Source organism: Pleuronectes platessa, chromosome 9 (genome assembly GCF_947347685.1).
Source record: "Pleuronectes platessa chromosome 9, fPlePla1.1, whole genome shotgun sequence".
NCBI lineage: Eukaryota > Metazoa > Chordata > Actinopteri > Pleuronectiformes > Pleuronectidae > Pleuronectes > Pleuronectes platessa.
The window spans coordinates 11,455,330-11,473,904 of NC_070634.1; the positions used below are offsets into that span (position 1 = coordinate 11,455,330).

An 18,575-nucleotide genomic window follows, 5' to 3' on the forward strand; every position below is an offset into this window, starting at 1 on the left:
ACAGTGCCAACTAAATTATAATGATAATGTTAACCAGTTCATCCATTTTCTTCATTCAAAGACAATTTTTTTTCTCTGAACCTTATTTAAAAAAAGTTAGTTAATACAAAGCCGAATTGAAAACTATGGTCTGGACTTTCAGGTGAGAAAACCGCTTTACTTTACTTTACTGTAACTTTCTCTCTATCTATCTGTTTGTGTTCAGGTCCAAGAACTCCAGTCTCCGCCCAGAGCCAGTCAGGTAGTCAAGGACTGTGTCAAAGCTTGTCTCAACTCCACCTACGAGTACATCTTTAACAACTGTCATGAGCTCTACAGCCGCGAGTATCAGACAGACCCGGTAAGAACCTCTCTGTCGCTCTCTCTCTGTCTCTCTCTGTCTCTCTCTGTCTACATTTATAAGACAGATTGTTATTATTCTAATAAAGTAGTGGCTCTTGACTGGCCCTTGACTAATCAGAATGCCATGGACTTTTGTGTGAAGCACTTTGTAACCTAGTTTAGATAAGTTCTATACAAATAAAGTTATTATTACTATTATAATTAATCAAATTGCTTGATAAAAGATTTCTTGCACAAAATACTTTTTTTTTTAAATGTTTTAATTCCATCCTCAGTGCTTGATTTCTGTAATATCCTTGCTGGTGTGTGAAATCCAATCTCTCTGTGGTGTGTGTGCGTGCATGTACTTTGTTTTGTGGAGAAGTCCGACCGTCCTCTCTGTCTGAGTAGGCCAGGCTCCTCCATCCATCACCCTGAACCAGATTTCAGCTGGGATTTCTAGAGCTTGATCCGAGTCTTCATAAAAGCACCAGCCCCATTCATACTCCCTCATGAATTTCATTGTCCCTTTTGAATAAAACATTTCATCCTGCGGGACGTTGCTATATTTTGTCGAAATCTCTGCAAGATCATTCTTCACTCTTCATTTCCTGCAGTGCTCAGCTTATTTTTTCAGCTCTTCAAAGAAATCGCTCAGATGGTTGACATTCAGTCTGTTTTATTCTGTTTGAGCAACATTTGCTGGGTCCCACAAAAGTGGACGTACGGGGCTTTAGGACATTTGACATGACAATGCAGGATTTTGTGTAATCATGACAATAAAATAAAATGAAATAGTAGCTATTTTCTTGTCATATTTTAGGTAAAGTGAGCAGCAGGCAAAAGTCCTATTGAAACATTGTGTGTTCTTTTTGTGACCTTTCCAGGCGAAGCAGGGCCCCGTGCCTCCAGAGGAGCAGGGACCGAGCATCAAGAACCTGGATTTCTGGTCCAAGCTCATCACACTTATTGTTTCCATTATCGAGGAGGACAAGAACTCCTACACCCCCTGCCTGAACCAGTATGTCTCTACTTAATCACATTTCCTTCCTAGTGGCCTTTTTTTTTATTTTACCCTCTTTACTCTGTCTCTTCTCCTATTACCCTCACAACCCCACTTTCAGGCTTGTATCTTTCTGCTGAGTTTAATACGCCTTCTTATTCAAAGTGCATATACATTAAGTCCATCTCCTGTTCCTCCTCCATTAAGATTTCCCCAGGAGCTCAACGTGGGTAAAATCAGTGCAGAAGTGATGTGGAACCTGTTTGCTCAGGATATGAAATATGCAATGGAGGGTGAGTGCACATCATTGTTATTCTGAGCTTCTCAAATGACACAAATCACTGATGAATTGTTACCGCTAACAGTTTGTGGTTCAAGCACTATTTGCACTCACGACCAAACAGACAGAGAGGACAATATAATGCATTTGACCTGCACTTCATGATGATACTTAAAGGGTTGAACGGATACTGGTACTTGACTGTTTCCAGTGGTTTGGTTGTAAATCCGACAGATGATGAATGATTTGTTCTGTGTTCACGATCAGTCCGGAAGATTTAATCGTAATCAAACAATCCTGGGTAATTATATCCTATATGCGATAAGCACAAACCCTGTTTTTTTATACATGCTCTATAGAGGTATCGAACATATTTTATGATAGTTTGTCAGTAGGATACAGTTCTTTGGCCGCAGTGGTTCTCCCAATTTGATTGTGTGCAAATTCTCATTATAACTAAATGCAGACAATAAACATGAATTCATTGTGTTTTCTTATTATGAGCAGGATATTGAATTGATATTGAAAATCTCTTTTTCATCAGATAAGTAATTCACTAAAGTCTAAAGTAATGATATAGCATTTATTTGCAGCCACATTTCCTGCTTTCATTGATATCATTTTGAATAAAAACTTGATTTCAAATAACGCAAGGCCTGAAGGGTTGTATTCAATTGTACCTTTAATTGATTTTTTGATTTATAAATTGGTACTCCTTCCATAATGATCCTATGTGACAGCTTTACAAAATATGATCACAATTCATTATATTCACCTACTCTGTGAGGATGGGTGTTTGATTCTTGGCTGATGCCTCTTCAAGCATTGTGTAGTAAAAGCAGGTGGGTGTAGTCAGCTCAAACACCCGGACCAGACGATCTTTTGACTCAACGTGGATTTGTCTGCTTTGCTCTTTCTCTCAGAGCATGAAAAAAATCGCCTGTGCAAGAGCGCAGATTACATGAACCTGCACTTCAAGGTCAAGTGGCTGTACAACGAGTACTGCAAAGACCTGCCCTTCTTCAAGAGCAGAGTGCCCGAGTATCCTGCGTGAGTAGCAGCTCCACCATCGATGTCTCACAGCCTCATGCACACACACGCATCTGAATATATTCTGAAAGCTGAATATAAGAAGAGCGGATTAAGTCCCCGATCTTTCATCCGTGATGTAAATCAGTGCAGAGTGCAAGTATCTTTCCTCTGCATTAATCATGGGTGTTTTGGGTCTAACATGCAATGTACGAATCAGAGTCCTGTTCCCCATTACCTGTAAAAAACAGGTATGCTTTTCCACATTGGCAGATTGCAGTTGTAATGATCAGTTGCCAGGTAGTAGGGGATGGATGGATGGATGGATGGATGGATGGATGGATGGATGGATGGATGGATGGATGGATGGATGAATGGTGGATGGATGGATATATGGATAGGTGGATGGATAGATAGATGGATGGATGGATGAATGATGGATGGATATATGGATAGGTGGATGAATGGATAGGTGGATGAATGGATGGATGGATCAGACTCTCTCTGCTTGCTCAGCTTGTTACCATCAAGTGTTTTTTCCCTGTGTCATTTTGCTTCCTGCTTTGTTTTATGCACTCCATAGGTGGTTTGAGCCATTTGTCATCCAGTGGCTGGATGAAAATGAGGAAGTGTCTCGAGACTTTCTGCACGGTGCTCTGGAACGAGACAAAAAAGATGGGGTAAAAGTTTTGCTGCTCTTCCTTATCTGCGCTTCAACCCTCTTGAAATGCAGAGTCGCTGTTGTTGCTCAGGCAGAATTACTGTAATCCATCCTTTGTACTTCCTCTGTCACGCTCAAACTTATCAGTTAACGGTGTCTCCTCCCGCTCGCCCTGCTATGCTTCAAAGGCTGCCAGCAGCAGGAAAGGCACGCACACCGCAGCGCAGGTGTGGTCTCGAAATAGAACACATTTGTGTGTTTGGGATGAGTGGATGTTTCAGCAGAAGCACTTCATCGTGTAAAGAGATTCTTTGTAAGTTCAAAGACGTGCGGTGGAGACGTGCTTGTGACAGCAGGGTATTGTGAATGAATGGCCTGATTCCAGAGTTTTGGCTCTTCTACTCATTACCCAGACTCCCTGGAGGAGCACCTACACACTCACCTCCAGCCAATTAGGGACCAGGCACATACCAACAGCCAATTAAAAGGAGACAGTCAGGAGTTCCCACCTGTCCCCAGATGGCTGTCTAACAGGCAGTATGGCTGAATGACGGCATGGGGGCTGAGGATCTGTGCACGCTGTGAAAGATATTCAGTTTAATGGTCCATTTCTATGATCGTAGGTGGCCAGGGTCTAATGTGCCTCGCCTCTATCTTTTTCCCGGTTTTTAATCTTCTTACACATCTTCTCTGCCCTACAGTTCCAGGTTACATCAGAACACGCTCTGTTCTCCTGCTCTGTGGTGGATGTGTTTTCTCAGCTCAACCAGAGCTTTGAGATCATCAGGAAGCTGGAGTGTCCAGATCCACAGATTGTTGGACACTACATGAAGAGATTTGCCAAGGTGATTCAGAACTTCCCTTATTGAATCAATACACCTTTTTTTTATTATAAAGGTAACAGCATTTTTTTTAACAACTATCCCTTTATAACTAATTGCTCTTTCTTATTTTCCCTCTCCAGACAATCAGCAATGTCCTACTGTCCTATGCTGACATAATCTCCAAGTGTTTTGCCAACTATGTCACCATGGAGAAAGTGGTGAGTGGCCAAAGACTTGATGAGCCCACCCGGAGTCATCTCAGCCACTTCTAAACAAACCTTAGATTTCAGATTTCAGTTTAGCTCTTTTTTTTAATTGCTCGAAAGTCTAGTAATAACATGTAGAACGTAAAAATGGATGTTATTATTACAGTATATTTATGTGTTATTATGTATTCATCATCCTGAATCCCAACAGAAGTGTTAAAGACAAACACGTGTTATTTTGTCCTCAGCCCTGCATCCTGATCAACAACATCCAACAGCTGAGAGTTCAACTGGAGAAAATGTTTGAAGCGATGGGTGGAAAAGACGTGAGAATCCCCATTTACATTTTTTTTAATTGTCAGGGCCTGTAAACCTCATGGGGACCAAAGCCTGGTCCTACTGAGGTAAATCATCATTTCTGAAGTTCTGGTGAATGTCAGTGGTAAGATGTGAACTGTGGTTAGGTTAAGGTTAGAGTTAGGTTTGAATTGGTCATGGTTACGTTCAGGGATAAAGTTTTCCATTTGGCTGTTCACAAAGATTGGAAATCAATGCAATGTCCTAGGGTTAGTGTGTTAGTCCTAGTTTCTTAGTTCAGACATCTTAAAGGTATAGGGTCGGTCATTTGTTTATGAAACACGTTTTATCTTATTTCAAAGTCTTCTTAATGTCTCGATATAAGTTAAGTCGTCTGAAATGAAAAGTCGGTATCTGTGGCCCTTACAGGACTTTAATCAACAATCATTGGCCAGCACTCACCAACCTGCCTGCTCACACTCCCTGCCTATGCTCTCACTGCACATGATATCCTCAGGTTTCCCCAAGGCCAGATGTTTTGCGGTCTTCAGGTGGGGGGACATACACTGCTAAAATTAGCGAGCAACTCCCTGAAAAGTCTTATTCCAGCAGTTGTCAGGCAGCGTCCATGTGTTTTGGGGGCTAAGCTTTGACGAGAGAGCAGATTGGAAGGGCAGGGGTGAATCAGTTGCTTTCTTTCAAAGTGTAGCCTGCGCTTGCTAACTTTTCCAGGATTACCAACCCTAGCTTTAATCCAAATCCTTCCGTTAGTGACATATTACCTCCAAAACACTTCAACCACCTCTGTGTGTGTGTGTGTGTGTGTGTGTGTGTGTGTGTGTGTGTGTGTGTGTGTGTGTGTGTGTGTGTGTGTGTGTGTGTGTGTGTGTATTTCTCTGTGCGTGTGTCAGTTGTGTGTGGAGGCCAGCGATATCCTGAAGGACCTGCAGGTTAAGCTCAACAATGTTATGGATGATCTCAGCAGGGTCTTTTCTGTCAGGTAAAGAAACTCACTCACACACTCTCACATCCATGGACTGTAAAGACTCGCCTCTGAGATTGATGTGATTTATCTCCAGACCAACTTACTAAATGTTATTCTACTTCCCTTCTGCAGTTTCCAGCCTCATATTGAGGAGAACGTGAAGCAGATGGGAGACATCTTGGCCCAGGTGAAGGGCACTTCAAACGTAGGGAACGCCAGCAGCGTGGCGCAGGATGCTGACAACGTCCTGCAGCCCATCATGGAGTTCCTGGACAGCAAGTGAGGCACACTGCTATTTTAGTGCAAGTTTATAAGGATTGTTCCATTTTGGAGGCATTTTATGATTGAGTCATTTAGCCAAGGTCAGACAAATTGAGGATGCCTGGTTTTTGGTCATGTTATCATAAACCCAAAAAGAGTTAGACCAGCAATCCATGAACAGAGGTTTAAGATTTGCATGTCATTTTCTCTCTTTTGAGAATATTTCTTACTCACCTCCAAATTCATCTATGGATCATGTCAAGTTAATATTATTATTCAACACTCAAACTGTTCACAGAGACATAAGACTTAGAAATGTATGAATTATTTGCCTCTGGATGAGAAGTAAAAGTAGTAAAATTCCCTTAAGTCCTTTTTGGTCATGAGGCGATTTCTAGCAAACACTCATTTTTGTTCTCTCTCCCCCCCCCCCCCCCCCCCCCCGTACCAGCCTGACTTTGTTTGCTAAGATCTGTGAGAAGACTGTGCTGAAGCGTGTGTTGAAGGAGCTGTGGAAGCTGGTGATGAACACCATGGAGAAGACCATCGTCCTGCCGCCCCTCACAGACCAAACGGTGAGAGCACACAGGCCTGCAAGCGCACACATACAACCATACCAATACATACAATATAAATGACAAGCTACATGCCACTTATAGTATACATGCACACAAATATATACATGCACATAGTGCCTACACCACAAAGACAATACATTTGTGTACTTGTGGAAAACCTACATGGGATAGCAAGATTTTAGTTTTTTTTTTTAATGTTCTAATGATGACAGCAGCAGAAAACATGCCCCAAAGGCAGCATAAAAAAAACAAACAAAAAAACAGAGGAGGAGGTGGAGAATGAACAAAGGGAATCATACAGAGGCAGACATTTTGTGTGTGTGGCGACTCAACGCGGCCCTCCTCTAAAAACAAAAAGCCAGAGGAAGATCAAACTGCTTCTTCCTCACATCTACATGGCATCCTACCCACTCCTCGACCGCCTTGCACACATTATCTTCAGCATCGCCCCGGGTACCTTCATTCATCCCAGCCATCAAGAAGAAAGCCTTTACAGAAAAAGAAAAAAGGAGTGCACCATATCATTATAACACCAGCTCATGGCTGCTCTCCAGTATGTCAGTCAACGATTGTTTGGAGAGATTCCTGATTCTCAAGTAACTCCCATCAGACTGGCAGAAAATGTTTGCCCGAATGATCTGGCCCTCTTCCCAAAAGAGAATCATGCATTTTGGAAAGCAGCCACTCGTTTTCTTTGTTTAAGATATATGTGTTCTTATTTGTGTTTGGTTATTAACAAAAGAGCCTCATATCACGTGATTATCAATCCCTGGATAACATGAGCAGCACAAGCCAGACATGTATTTTAACGCCTGGCTCCGCCTCAGTAGCCATACGTCTGCAGGTAGCCCTTATCCAATTCAGCCGAGACAGGAAAGTAAAAACACATAAAGATAGTGAGTGTAGATAAAAGCCACATTATCATCTTGAGAATTTGCTGTTAAAAGCTAAAACATGTATTTTTCTATAATCTCAGTAAAAAGGTTAGTTACTTGCAGGACGCTCTCAGTTGTGTAGCTGCCCTTAGTCCAGGCTTCAGACAGGAGTCGATTGGTTCCTGGAGCGTCCAGCCCTGAGGCCCAAACATGTGTTATTGATTGATGTGGGGCTCTTTGCAGCTTGACTGACCCTTCTCTCTGGTTGTTGTCGTGTGATTACTATTACATCCTGCTCCCACCGCTCTCCCTCCACAGATGATTGTAAGTACAGCACTCCTGCGTGTGTGTCTGTCTGTCCGTCCACGGTGGTTGGTCCTCTGCTATATGTGGCTGCGATCTTCCCCTGTTTTTTATCCCCACATCACACCCTGTCCCTTCTCAGGGCCTCACCTCTCTGACCTGTCACATCCGTGTCTTCTTCCTCTTCTTATTTCTCCTCCTCCTTTACTTTCTCTTCCTCTTCCTCCTCCTTCTATTCTTCGTCTCCTCCTCCCACTTCTTCTTCCTCTTCCTCCTTCTCTTATCTCCTCTTTTCTCCAACCTCTGTCTCTCTTTGGAGAAGACAGGAGCATGGTGCATTCCTGACTGGTTCTGATAGGCCCCTACCCCTTGACAGTCTCCACCAATCAATGCCTCCCTCCCTCCTCTTCTGCCGTCTCTCCTTCCTGAACACTCTCCTCAAACAGGAAGTGGTACTCCTCTCTTGCGCCTGGTGTTGCCTTGTTTCTTCTCATGCATTGTGTCTCACTGACCGGGACTCAGTTGAGGTGACTGATCTCTCGGTAGCTCGGTATCCGGTGTCCTGCCCCCACCTCCAGACCCTACCCCACTTTTCCCTCCTTCTCAACCTCCCCCCACCCCCACTGTCCCCACCCTCCCCCTCCTGTTTGAACTGTGTCCCGACTCCCCCACCCTCCAACTGTGGGTTTGCTGCTTGCGTCTGATCTATTTCAACACTGCAGTCCTCTCTCAGTATACTGTACAACACTGTATTGTACTGTATGTCCCTGCAGACCTGTCCTGGTTTGGTTTCATGTTCTGTTGTCACTATGATTCATGAAATCCTGCTAAACTGTATGTTGACAGTCCTGATATACGGACTACTGTTTCTTACAGGTGGTCATTGGTTTGCTTTGATGTTTGGCCAAAATGTAGCCGTTTTCACACAGGACCTCCGGGTTAAATCAGGAGAACTGGCTACGGACTTTACCCAGACTTTGTCTTTCACACATGCACAACACAGCTGAAATCTGCTCAGACGCGCTCACAACTGCATTAAATCCTCCACGTTATTCGGGCGAGAGTTGGAGCAGCCGGATGAGGCAGGAAGTGATCGGTTAACTCCACTGCACCCCGACACCATCCTCAGCTCTTATCACCACCAACTTTCTTGAAAGTCTTTGTAGGTTTCTTCTAGGTGTGTGTCAAGGCTTTTTCAACGGAAGATATTTGCTTTCTTTTTGTTTTTCTCATTTTTGCGTCCGTCACGTCTGTCACGCTCGTGTTGAATCCAGTAGGGGATCACACATCGACTTCTCCTGGATTTCTGCGGACTTTATGCTAGGAGGCCAAGAGGAGAAAGTCTGCAGAGACTGCAGAGCGTCTGGAAGCAGCTTAAGAGAAGGATCCATTGAAAAGTGCTGTTAAAGGGGAATTCCAGTATTTATCAACGTGGTCCCTTTATTTATAAATGCGGTTGTGTAAATGAACAGATCAATAGAGAATGGTATGGCCACTTATGGGGCAACTGCAACATTAAATATACCCTAAAAGTTATTTTTTTTCACCAATTAAAGGATGAATTGTTAGTCTGGGTCCCAAAGGGATAGTTCACAGAGTAAAGACACAGTATAAACCTTTTTATCAGTGAAATATACACTTTCGTGGACTGTTGACATTATACACCATAGCCAATGGTGCTATGTCATGTCACACCCAAATTTATAACAAAGACCACACATTGAAAAAATAACATAATTCCCCTTTAACCTAAAACTCTATGAGATGACTTTTTCGAGAACATAGTTTGTTTAAAATAATTTTTGTGTCTGAGTTCATTCTTAGTAATGTAGTAAGAAAGTTAGCTTAATTAACACCATTCAGAATAGGTCAATTTGTGAAAAGAATTTAAAATCTGACCGTATACCCACCCGAAATGCAAAGTCATCACATAGCGGTTTAATGTAAAGAGTTCATTGATTTTGTTATTATCTTTTCCACTTTTAGAGGAATAGTTTTGAATATACATTTTGGTTAATACACTTATTTGATCTTTTGATGAGAGTTAGATGAGAAGATTGATTCCCCTTTTATGTCTGCATATTTGAATGGCTACGCGTCTCACTCAGGTCCCATGTGACACTGGAAGTGTCAAGGATGGTTCACAAATAGAAGTAGTTGTATCATTGTAAAAATACAGAATTTAACTGCACAACAGCTGTTAGCAAAGATAACCGGATCAGCAGCGCTTTTAATTGATTATCTATGTTAGGTTATGTTGAGTTTTAAAACTAAAACGAGATGATCTGCGTTTCCAAACTTTTAGTGGCGCTAAAAACTTGGAGTACTGTGGACGCCAGACGTATCTCTTGTAGAGTTCATGCATTTTCAAGCGAAAAAACGTAGTAGTGAGGATTTGGTCTTAGTTAGAGGTAGCAAGGCTGACTGCTTCTCCTGTCTCCTGTCTTTATTCTAAACCAACACGTACAGACATGAGAGTGGTATCAATTATCAAAATTCAACCCTGTGCAGAATAAAAGCTAATTTCTCCTGTATATTTTATATCACATAATTTTGTTACATCCATTTAAAAATGTCACCATCTCACTATTGTTTTATGCCAAACATGAATTTATGTATTTGTCAAATTATGTTATTTATTGTTGTTTTGTTCTTAATTTATTTAAAGCACAAAATTAGTTCAGAAGGTGACATCCCTTGCAGTGATGATGATGATGATGATGATGATGATGATGATGATGATGAGGAGGATGATGATGATGATGATGATGATGAGGATGATCATGATCCTGATGATGATGAGGATGATCATGATGATGATGATGATGATGAGGATGAGAATGAGGATGATCATGATCCTGATGATGATGATGATGATCATGATGATGATGATGAGGATGAGGATGATCATGATCATGATCCTGATTATGATGAGGATGATGATGATGTCTTTAAATTATATGCAGTTTTTCATTACGTACTAGTCAGTGAGAGTGAAGTCAGACTGCAGGGACTGGCCACTTCTTGATGTATTAACCACATGCTCTCTTTCCAGGGGAGGCTGAAGAATGCTTCTCACAGTGATGTAAGGACTAAACCCCCTCAGATCATTGTGTCTCGTCTCTCTCCTCTGTGTCCCTGTCTTTCTCCCTTAGCTTCTCAGTCAAACAAGGCAGTGGAAAAATTGATATTTTTTTCTAACGTCACGCAATAGTGTCTATATGTTTAAACAGTTTAAATGAAACAACACAGTTTCAAAGGTACATTCTTGGTTTTCTGTAGGTTTGACAAATAAGTGAAACTCCTACGCACATATTTATGCATTTTGCTTCATTTTCTGCTTGATTGTATATTTCTTTAAACTTCATTAGGCGGTAGCTGCACACAGTATTTGGTAAAACTTAACTTCATACGAAAAGCTGTGACTAAAGAAAAAAACTGTGTTGCACTCCCAGTAAATACCTGTATGTGTTTGTGTGTGTGTGTGTGTGTGTGTGTGTGTGTGTGCACGTTTTGTTTATGATTGCAGTATGTTTACTTCCTTGCCCCTGACATGAGCTGAACCACATTCCTTCCTCTTTGTACTGAAATGTTTCAATGTGTGTGTGTGTGTGTGTGTGTGTGTGTGTGTGTGTCGCAGAGTGTAATGTTTTGGAAAGAATACATAAGTGTGGTAACAGCGATTGAAGGAAAAAAGTACTTTGACATCTGTAAAGCGGCTCGGAGTGACTGTCTATGAATGTGCTGTCGTCCTCTGTTTGACACTAAGCCGTTTACTGCTGCCCCTTTTTGTCATAATAATAATCACAAAAACACTCTTCTCTCTCTGCCTGTCTACCTTTCTCTCTCTCCGTCTCTTCCAGGGCACTCAGCTCATCTTTAACGCTGCCAAGGAGCTGGGACAGCTGTCCAAGCTGAAGGTACAATATGTTTTTACACCACCGGGCTCTGGACAGAGAAAGTATGGAGCAGGGTATGAATGGACAGGCTCCTCACTTTGGTCTGTGCTTCTCTTTGTTGTTGTTGTTGCCTTCAGGAGCACATGGTTCGTGAGGAGGCCAAGGCGCTCTCACCCAAGCAGTGTGCGGTGATAGAGCTGGCCCTCGACACCATTAAGGTACAAACTCACCCTTACACGTGCACAGGTTTTGTCACATGTTTGAGACGGAAGAACAATTAATGGAATGGCTCTTGCAAGCTAGTACAGGCAGCCAACTTAAGCTGTTCAGCTCACATTCTGTGACATGCCTCACTCTTCACAACCTCTATCCTCCTGTCCTCTCCACCAGGATTGAGTGAATTGAGTTGTCTGACTGAAATCACAGTGTATGTCCTGGTTTGCTCCATAGTGTTGTCTACAAGGGTAAAATATATTTTGTGTAGAAATAGCATTTGTTCGGTCCAACCTTTCAGACTTTCTTTTTGTTCCCTTCCAGCTTTATTATTTCTATAAATACAAACCCATGGAGTGGGGAAAGCCTTTTAAGTTAGAAAAATCTTTGCAAAAAGACAAAAATTAATAGATTGACAATATGGGTGTCTCAAGCTAAATGTGGAACATATCAGAGATAATATGTTTATTTAACTAGAATCGCAATATTTCAATAGCTATCAAATACTCTCTCATTTATTTTCTCTAGATCCATTAATCAATTAACCGACTAATCATAACTCCTCGAGATGTGAGTGAGTGAATTATTGAAAGCCATTTCTGAAAATCACGATATTCTAGATATCGCTCTTTGTTCTTGAAATTCAAAGTGCCTCTGCTTCTTCAGGAACAAAGTGTTTTAACTGTTTTAATCGTTTTCTATTTTGTCTCGGTGAACATTAGCAATACTTCCATGCTGGTGGTGTGGGTCTGAAGAAGACTTTCCTGGAAAAGAGTCCTGACCTCCTGTCTCTGCACTACGCCCTGTCCCTCTACACTCAGGCCACAGACAAACTTATTAGGACCTTTGTCTCTTCACAGAACGCACAAGGTAATCTAACGCTCTTTAATCTTCATGACACTTCCTTTCTGTGTCTTTTAAATACATTTGACGCTCTTTATTTTCCGGTATCTTTATTTGCTCTATGTAAACTTCATTTTGAATGTTTAATGACATGCTCTGTAATTCAGATCCTTATTAAATATCTTCTTTTGCTAAGCTCTCTCTCAAAGGAGACACTCTGTATCTCCTGCTTCTTTGTTGATGTTAGGGTTTCCCAGTCGAGCTGAGTCTCCCGGTAGCCAGCCTCTGGATACACACAGATTATTCTTTACATGATCTGACAGCTATTTACAATGAAGAAATAAACACTCGCCCACCTTCTTTTCTCGCGCTCTTTCATTCCGCTGCTCAGCCTCCGTCGCAGCGTCAGATGGCTACATAACAGCCTTCATCTTTGTGGAAGCACTGACAATGACACGGTGTCCCTGGGCACTGCTGTAGAAATGGCATTTGTGTCGATGATTATTTAAAAAATCTAAATCAGGCAAAATCCTAAAGTACATTTCACTTTAATAGATATGAGTGAAGTCAGATGTTGCAGGACCGTCACACTGCAGATCAGAAGAAAAAGAGTCAGTTCAATAGAAGTAACTCATTATTCAAAAGACTTAATTTATCCAATTGAGTGGATTCAACTTATCATTTGAATTCAGTAAAATAATATTTGATTGAGATAATTTAATATATAACTAAATCAATTTGAATTACCTTAATGAGTAAATTCAAATACATTAGTCAAATTTGATCATCCTATTTTGATTGAGTAATTTCAACTAAATGACAGAACGCATTAGACAAAAGACTTATTCATGTTGGTCTGTTTTCTCCTCTGTAAACCTCATCTTCTACGTGTCTCTGCTTTCTCTGTTAACTCCTCCCTCTGCCCCATCTGTGGGCCAGTGTTCGGCGGGAAGGGGGTGAGGTTCACCACTAGTGAGGATGTTTACCCAGAAAAGGGTATGTGACACTCGGGCTCAGGGCCTGAGACATGCAGGACAACCAGAAAAGTCTTCAGACCAAATCCCAACTCCCTCCACCCTCCACCTCCCTCCCCATGTGCATCCTGAAACGCCCCCCTGCCTGCTCGAACTCGTCACAGCAGACAAATGCATTGCACAGATGCAACCGACTAATTCCTCTTTTCCTCGCTCTATCTCTGTAAACACACACATTCCCAGCACAACAATAAGAATGTAGACTTTATGCATTCATGCATGTTATATACACACTGATGTCTGTATGTATGGAGCTGCACTGAATACATACGCCACAGACTGTATGTATGAGCAGACACTGAAGCATGATGTGCGGACATCAGAGGAAAAGAACAGAAATGCATTAAAGTGGAGGAATCCTGATCCAGCATGATGTCACCGTCAGTGGCCCGAGGGCCAAGCGTGCGTGTGTGTGCGTATGTTGAGAGCGTGTCACAGAGAAAAGCCATGTGACAGAGCGGGAATGTCCTCAAGGTTGCTGAAGCAGAGGTTCAGTGTATTATCTGTCTCCAGTGTGGAGGACAGGGATGAGACTCCCGCCCCCTCCCCACGTTACTGCCCCTCCCACTGTGTTTGAAGTGAAAGGCATTGATGAAGAGGAGATTATGGGGATGATGATGACTGTTGGCTCAGTTTGTCTGGGAGGGCTCCCTGTCCCTGCCTGCTGTATCATCACACACAAACACACACAGAGAAACACAAACACACACACACACACAAAGCTCCCACGTGCTGCGCCGCCCACCCTCCAGCAGTGATGAGAAAAGGGTGTTCGACTCACCCCCACCCCTTCCCTCCATCGGCTGAGCCAATCAGAAGCAGTCCCTCAGGTCATGTGGTTTGAGTTCTGTCACTTCATATTTGTATCAAAACAATTGACTATTTCGCACACACACGCAGGACAATGCAGAACTGTATCCATTCAGCTAATTAAAAAACAATGAACTGTAAAATAATTACAAGTTACTTTTAAAAAAACATATATATTATGACATTTTTCTTATAAAATTATGACTTTATCCTCATATATTATAATTTTTACATGCAAAGCTTAAATTTAAGATTCAAAGCTAGCCTTACGTAAGCATGAGCAGCTGTTTATTTATCAGTCTAGAACAAACAGTGCAATTTTAATCCTTTATTCTGAAAGAGATGTCTCCAGTTTTGGGAAGAAACATTACCATTAGAGTTTCTTTGCTTCCATTTCTATCGACTCTTGTGTTTTAGGCGTAACATCCAACCAATCAATCAGATTGCCGTCTAATCCTTAAAAACCCACATGCCCATCATATTTATTCTGATTAGGATTTGCAGTGTGGTTTACAGCAAGCGCCTGTGATTGGTGTGTTTGTTTAAGAAGCAAAGCCTTCGCCTCCCTGGCAGCATCTCCCTGCCTCCCCGGCCAGCAAAGTTTTCTTTTTTCCTCTTTGATGGAAGTCCTCCACAGTGTAGACAAGGCCAGATGGATGAGTGCTGCTCTCTTTAGTCCCGCTGGCAGCGAAACCAACAATCCCATAATGCTCTCCAGGGAGCTGCAGAGAGCTGCGTGCCAGGAACATTCTGCTGTCTCACTCGCACAGACACCTTGTTTAGTGAGCGGCTGGTTGAAAACACACACACGCACACACACACACACACACACACACACACACACACACACACACACATGGGCTGTTGGTAGTCGCCACAAAGATACCGGTGACAGAATGAAGTTGCTAATTAAAACATTTAGATTTAATGTGCATTTGTTACCGTAGCCTTCTGGAGTTGTGTGTGGAAGTTAACCACGACATCACCACACCAAGACACTGAGATCTGACCACCATGTCCCTCCCAGACAAAGGAGTTGGAGCTCCTGGTCCTCTTCTCCCTGAAACAGTGACAGAAGCTAGAAGTCGATGCCCAAGGACTCTGAGTCCAGGGCTGAGCTATTTTGGATGGAGGGTGCAGACGTGGAATAACTCAAATATATATTGTATCCCTTCAGGGTTACTATTCAAAGATGGACCTCAGACTAGATCCATCTGCATTCCTAGCCATATAATCTTTAGTGTAATGAATCCAATTTGAGTCTTCAAGACTCGTGCCCTGTCGCACAGTGCAGCTGTATTAGGTGAGCTGGATGTTATTAGTACCATCACTCACCGTCAGCTCTGAGAGGCTGAACGACTCCTCTCTCCTGTTAGCTCCTTCCCCATTTCCTGCCCCCCTCCCCCTCTGACCATATTAACGTCTGCACCAAGGAATGGGTGTGTCCATCTGAGCATGTCCCGACCTGATCTATGTCAGGGGGAACTAACCACTTCTCACTGTCTTCACCTTCTTCCTCTCCTTCTTCTTACTCATCTTCTTGTTTCTCCTCTTCGTCCTCCTTTTATTCCTCATATTCCTTTTCTCTTTTCTCTTTTCTCTTTTCTCTTTTCTCTTTTCCTCTTTTCCTCTTTCTCTTCTCCCTCTCCTTCTCTCTTTTCTTCTACCTCTTCTTCTTCTCTACATCCACACAGACACTATGCATCTATGAGTGGGCTCACATTACTCTCCTCACTGGATCCACATTGTCTCTCAACCACTAAATCTGTTTCTGGGTGCCTCACAATGCAAACTGCACACTAAATTTAAAACACTTGTGCCCACTCATAGCAGCTTTGTCTGATTGACCATTTCCAGACCACAACACTCACACAAACAGATCACTGTGCCTTGTTTTAAATGATATTGTTCCACAGTGATAAAAGAAAAGAAAAGAAACAGTTGTCCAGTAAATATTTTGCTATCCACATGGTTATAACTGATTCCATTCCAATGTGAGGAATTGAAATGGAATTGGTCTGTTACCTTGTTTTCTGGCAGGGCACAGTGGCTTGTGTTGCTGTTTGGTCTGTGACAGGAGCTCAAATAGGTCATGGGTGCAAATGTGAGTGTGTTAATGAACTGTGTCCTGTCGGCACTATCAGGCTCTGGGGTGGACGATGCTGTGGGAGAGGTGTCCATCCACGTGGAGATCTTCACTCACCCCAACACTGGAGAGCACAAGGTCACAGTGAAAGGTAAAGGAGAACGTTTACTTGGAATAGAAACGGATCAGCTTGAACGTTTATTCTTGACACTTTGATTAATATTTAACGAAGACAGTCCCGCGTCGAGTTCCATCAACTTTTTTCCAGAACTTCTCAAATGCATCAGTGGACAGTGTTTGCTCAGCTGGAGATTAACTTACAAAATACAGTTTGCATCTCAACACGTCCAACTTCATGACAACTGGGCAAATGCTAGCCACCTATGTAACTGTTAAAAGCTAGTTAGTGGACATTAATGTGAGATTGCTTTTTCAAACAGGATGCAATATTTTAATACAGCAATGGCCAGAAATGGTGGATTTGAGAAAAAAATATATATAAATTGTATCATGAAGCCAGCAGGTTGTTTTTATTCTAAATGTCAGTGCTGTGATGAGCCCAAATTGTTCAATAATGTTTACAAATTGTTCAATAAAGAGAGTGCCCATTCCGTGAGTTTATTTTCCCACCTGAGAACAGTTAAAGATATAAAATATAACAATTCTCATTATTTATTTAATTGACTGGCGCATGTACTTCACCCAAAATGAGTCCAACGATGTTCAAACCCAGAGAAATACACAATTGTATTCAAAGTAACAGGACTTTCATTTGTGTCGCCTTTTATTTGCATCCTATCAGCTTTAACTCTGGCTTTGGCCGGCTCTGCTATAACTTCTGGGGCAAACGATACGTGACAATTAGAGATGTTAGCCAGTTAGCTAGTCGGCTGTTTTTCCTTCCACTGTTGTGCTGGTAATGGACCATGTTTATTTATCGCCGTTTGCTGATTAACGTGAATAGAACTTGAATACACAACCTTATTCGTGAACATGATTTGATTCGTCATTTTCATCAGTGACGGTGGTGCGGTCGAAAACACCCATGATCCCACGCTGCTTCACGATATCATCAAACTAGATCTTTTTTAGTTTAGTTTTAAATTTTTGGCACATTTAAGATAAAAATAATCCTGTTATCAGTCATTTCCACCTGCCTCTGACAGACGCTTGTCTAAATTTAGGATATTACATATTCACCGGATTGCATATTTTACATCTAAGTCTTCAGTGGAGCAGGAGAACAGGAAGGGGTCACATGGAAACAGGGTCTAAGAGGAATTGGGAAGTTATTTAAACGTATGTATTATTACCATGATAGTACAAAGGCATAGAAGCCAGCATTCAAAGAAATATAGACCTTTGCAAGTATCAAATTCCAGTGCTACTTTTATCGTCCTGTCAGGAAAGTGTGAGGCCTGAGGGAGAGCCAGTATTTTGTTCTTCTGAATCTTCCCTCTCTCATCACATTTTCACACATTTTCTCCTCACAAATGTCTCACTCGCTCTCCCACACTGTCCCATCCTTTCCCTCGGTCCCTGCCTCAGTCGTGGCTGCCAATGACCTGAGGTGGCAGACGCAGGGAATTTTCCGGCCCTTCGTGGAGGTCTACATCATCGGCCCCCACCTCAGCGACAAGAAGAGGAAGTACGCCACAAAGTCGAAGAACAACAGCTGGGCTCCCAAGTACAACGAAACCTTCCCATTGTGAGTAGTTGACGACAGTAACAATGATAATAATTGCCTCCGCAGAGGAACTTATGTTTTTTCGTCCGCGATTGTTTGTTGTTGGTGGAATTATTCAAAACCTACTCAACCGATCTCACAGAAATTGTGAGGAAGGGTGGTGCATGACCCAAGGGAGAATCCATTCATTTTGGTAAGGTTCCGGATCAGGGGTCTTTCCCAGGTTTATATTTGATTTATATCTCTTTTCTTTATCATTGCAAGGTTTTTTCAACATCTTCTTTGAGATTGAGAGAATAATTCATTGCTCTTGATGAAAAAAATCAGGCACATTTAGGGGATTCATATGTATGAGTTTGTGCAATTGGGTGCAGATGCAA

The 18,575-nt window shown here is 42.2% G+C and overlaps 1 protein-coding gene across 1 annotated transcript in view; it reads left to right on the forward strand.

The window, feature by feature from the left end:
- unc13a (unc-13 homolog A (C. elegans)) overlaps window positions 1-18,575 on the forward strand; it is a 47,035-nt gene that overhangs the window by 24,770 nt on the left and 3,690 nt on the right. The window contains exons 23-38 of the mRNA XM_053430707.1: window positions 206-340; window positions 1,209-1,342; window positions 1,532-1,617; window positions 2,528-2,654; window positions 3,217-3,313; window positions 3,996-4,139; window positions 4,259-4,336; window positions 4,573-4,650; window positions 5,533-5,621; window positions 5,739-5,885; window positions 6,319-6,442; window positions 11,487-11,543; window positions 11,660-11,740; window positions 12,458-12,605; window positions 16,567-16,659; window positions 18,057-18,216. Coding sequence (XP_053286682.1) covers window positions 206-340; window positions 1,209-1,342; window positions 1,532-1,617; window positions 2,528-2,654; window positions 3,217-3,313; window positions 3,996-4,139; window positions 4,259-4,336; window positions 4,573-4,650; window positions 5,533-5,621; window positions 5,739-5,885; window positions 6,319-6,442; window positions 11,487-11,543; window positions 11,660-11,740; window positions 12,458-12,605; window positions 16,567-16,659; window positions 18,057-18,216 — 1,778 coding nt within the window. The remainder of the gene's footprint in view (window positions 1-205; window positions 341-1,208; window positions 1,343-1,531; window positions 1,618-2,527; window positions 2,655-3,216; window positions 3,314-3,995; window positions 4,140-4,258; window positions 4,337-4,572; window positions 4,651-5,532; window positions 5,622-5,738; window positions 5,886-6,318; window positions 6,443-11,486; window positions 11,544-11,659; window positions 11,741-12,457; window positions 12,606-16,566; window positions 16,660-18,056; window positions 18,217-18,575) is intronic.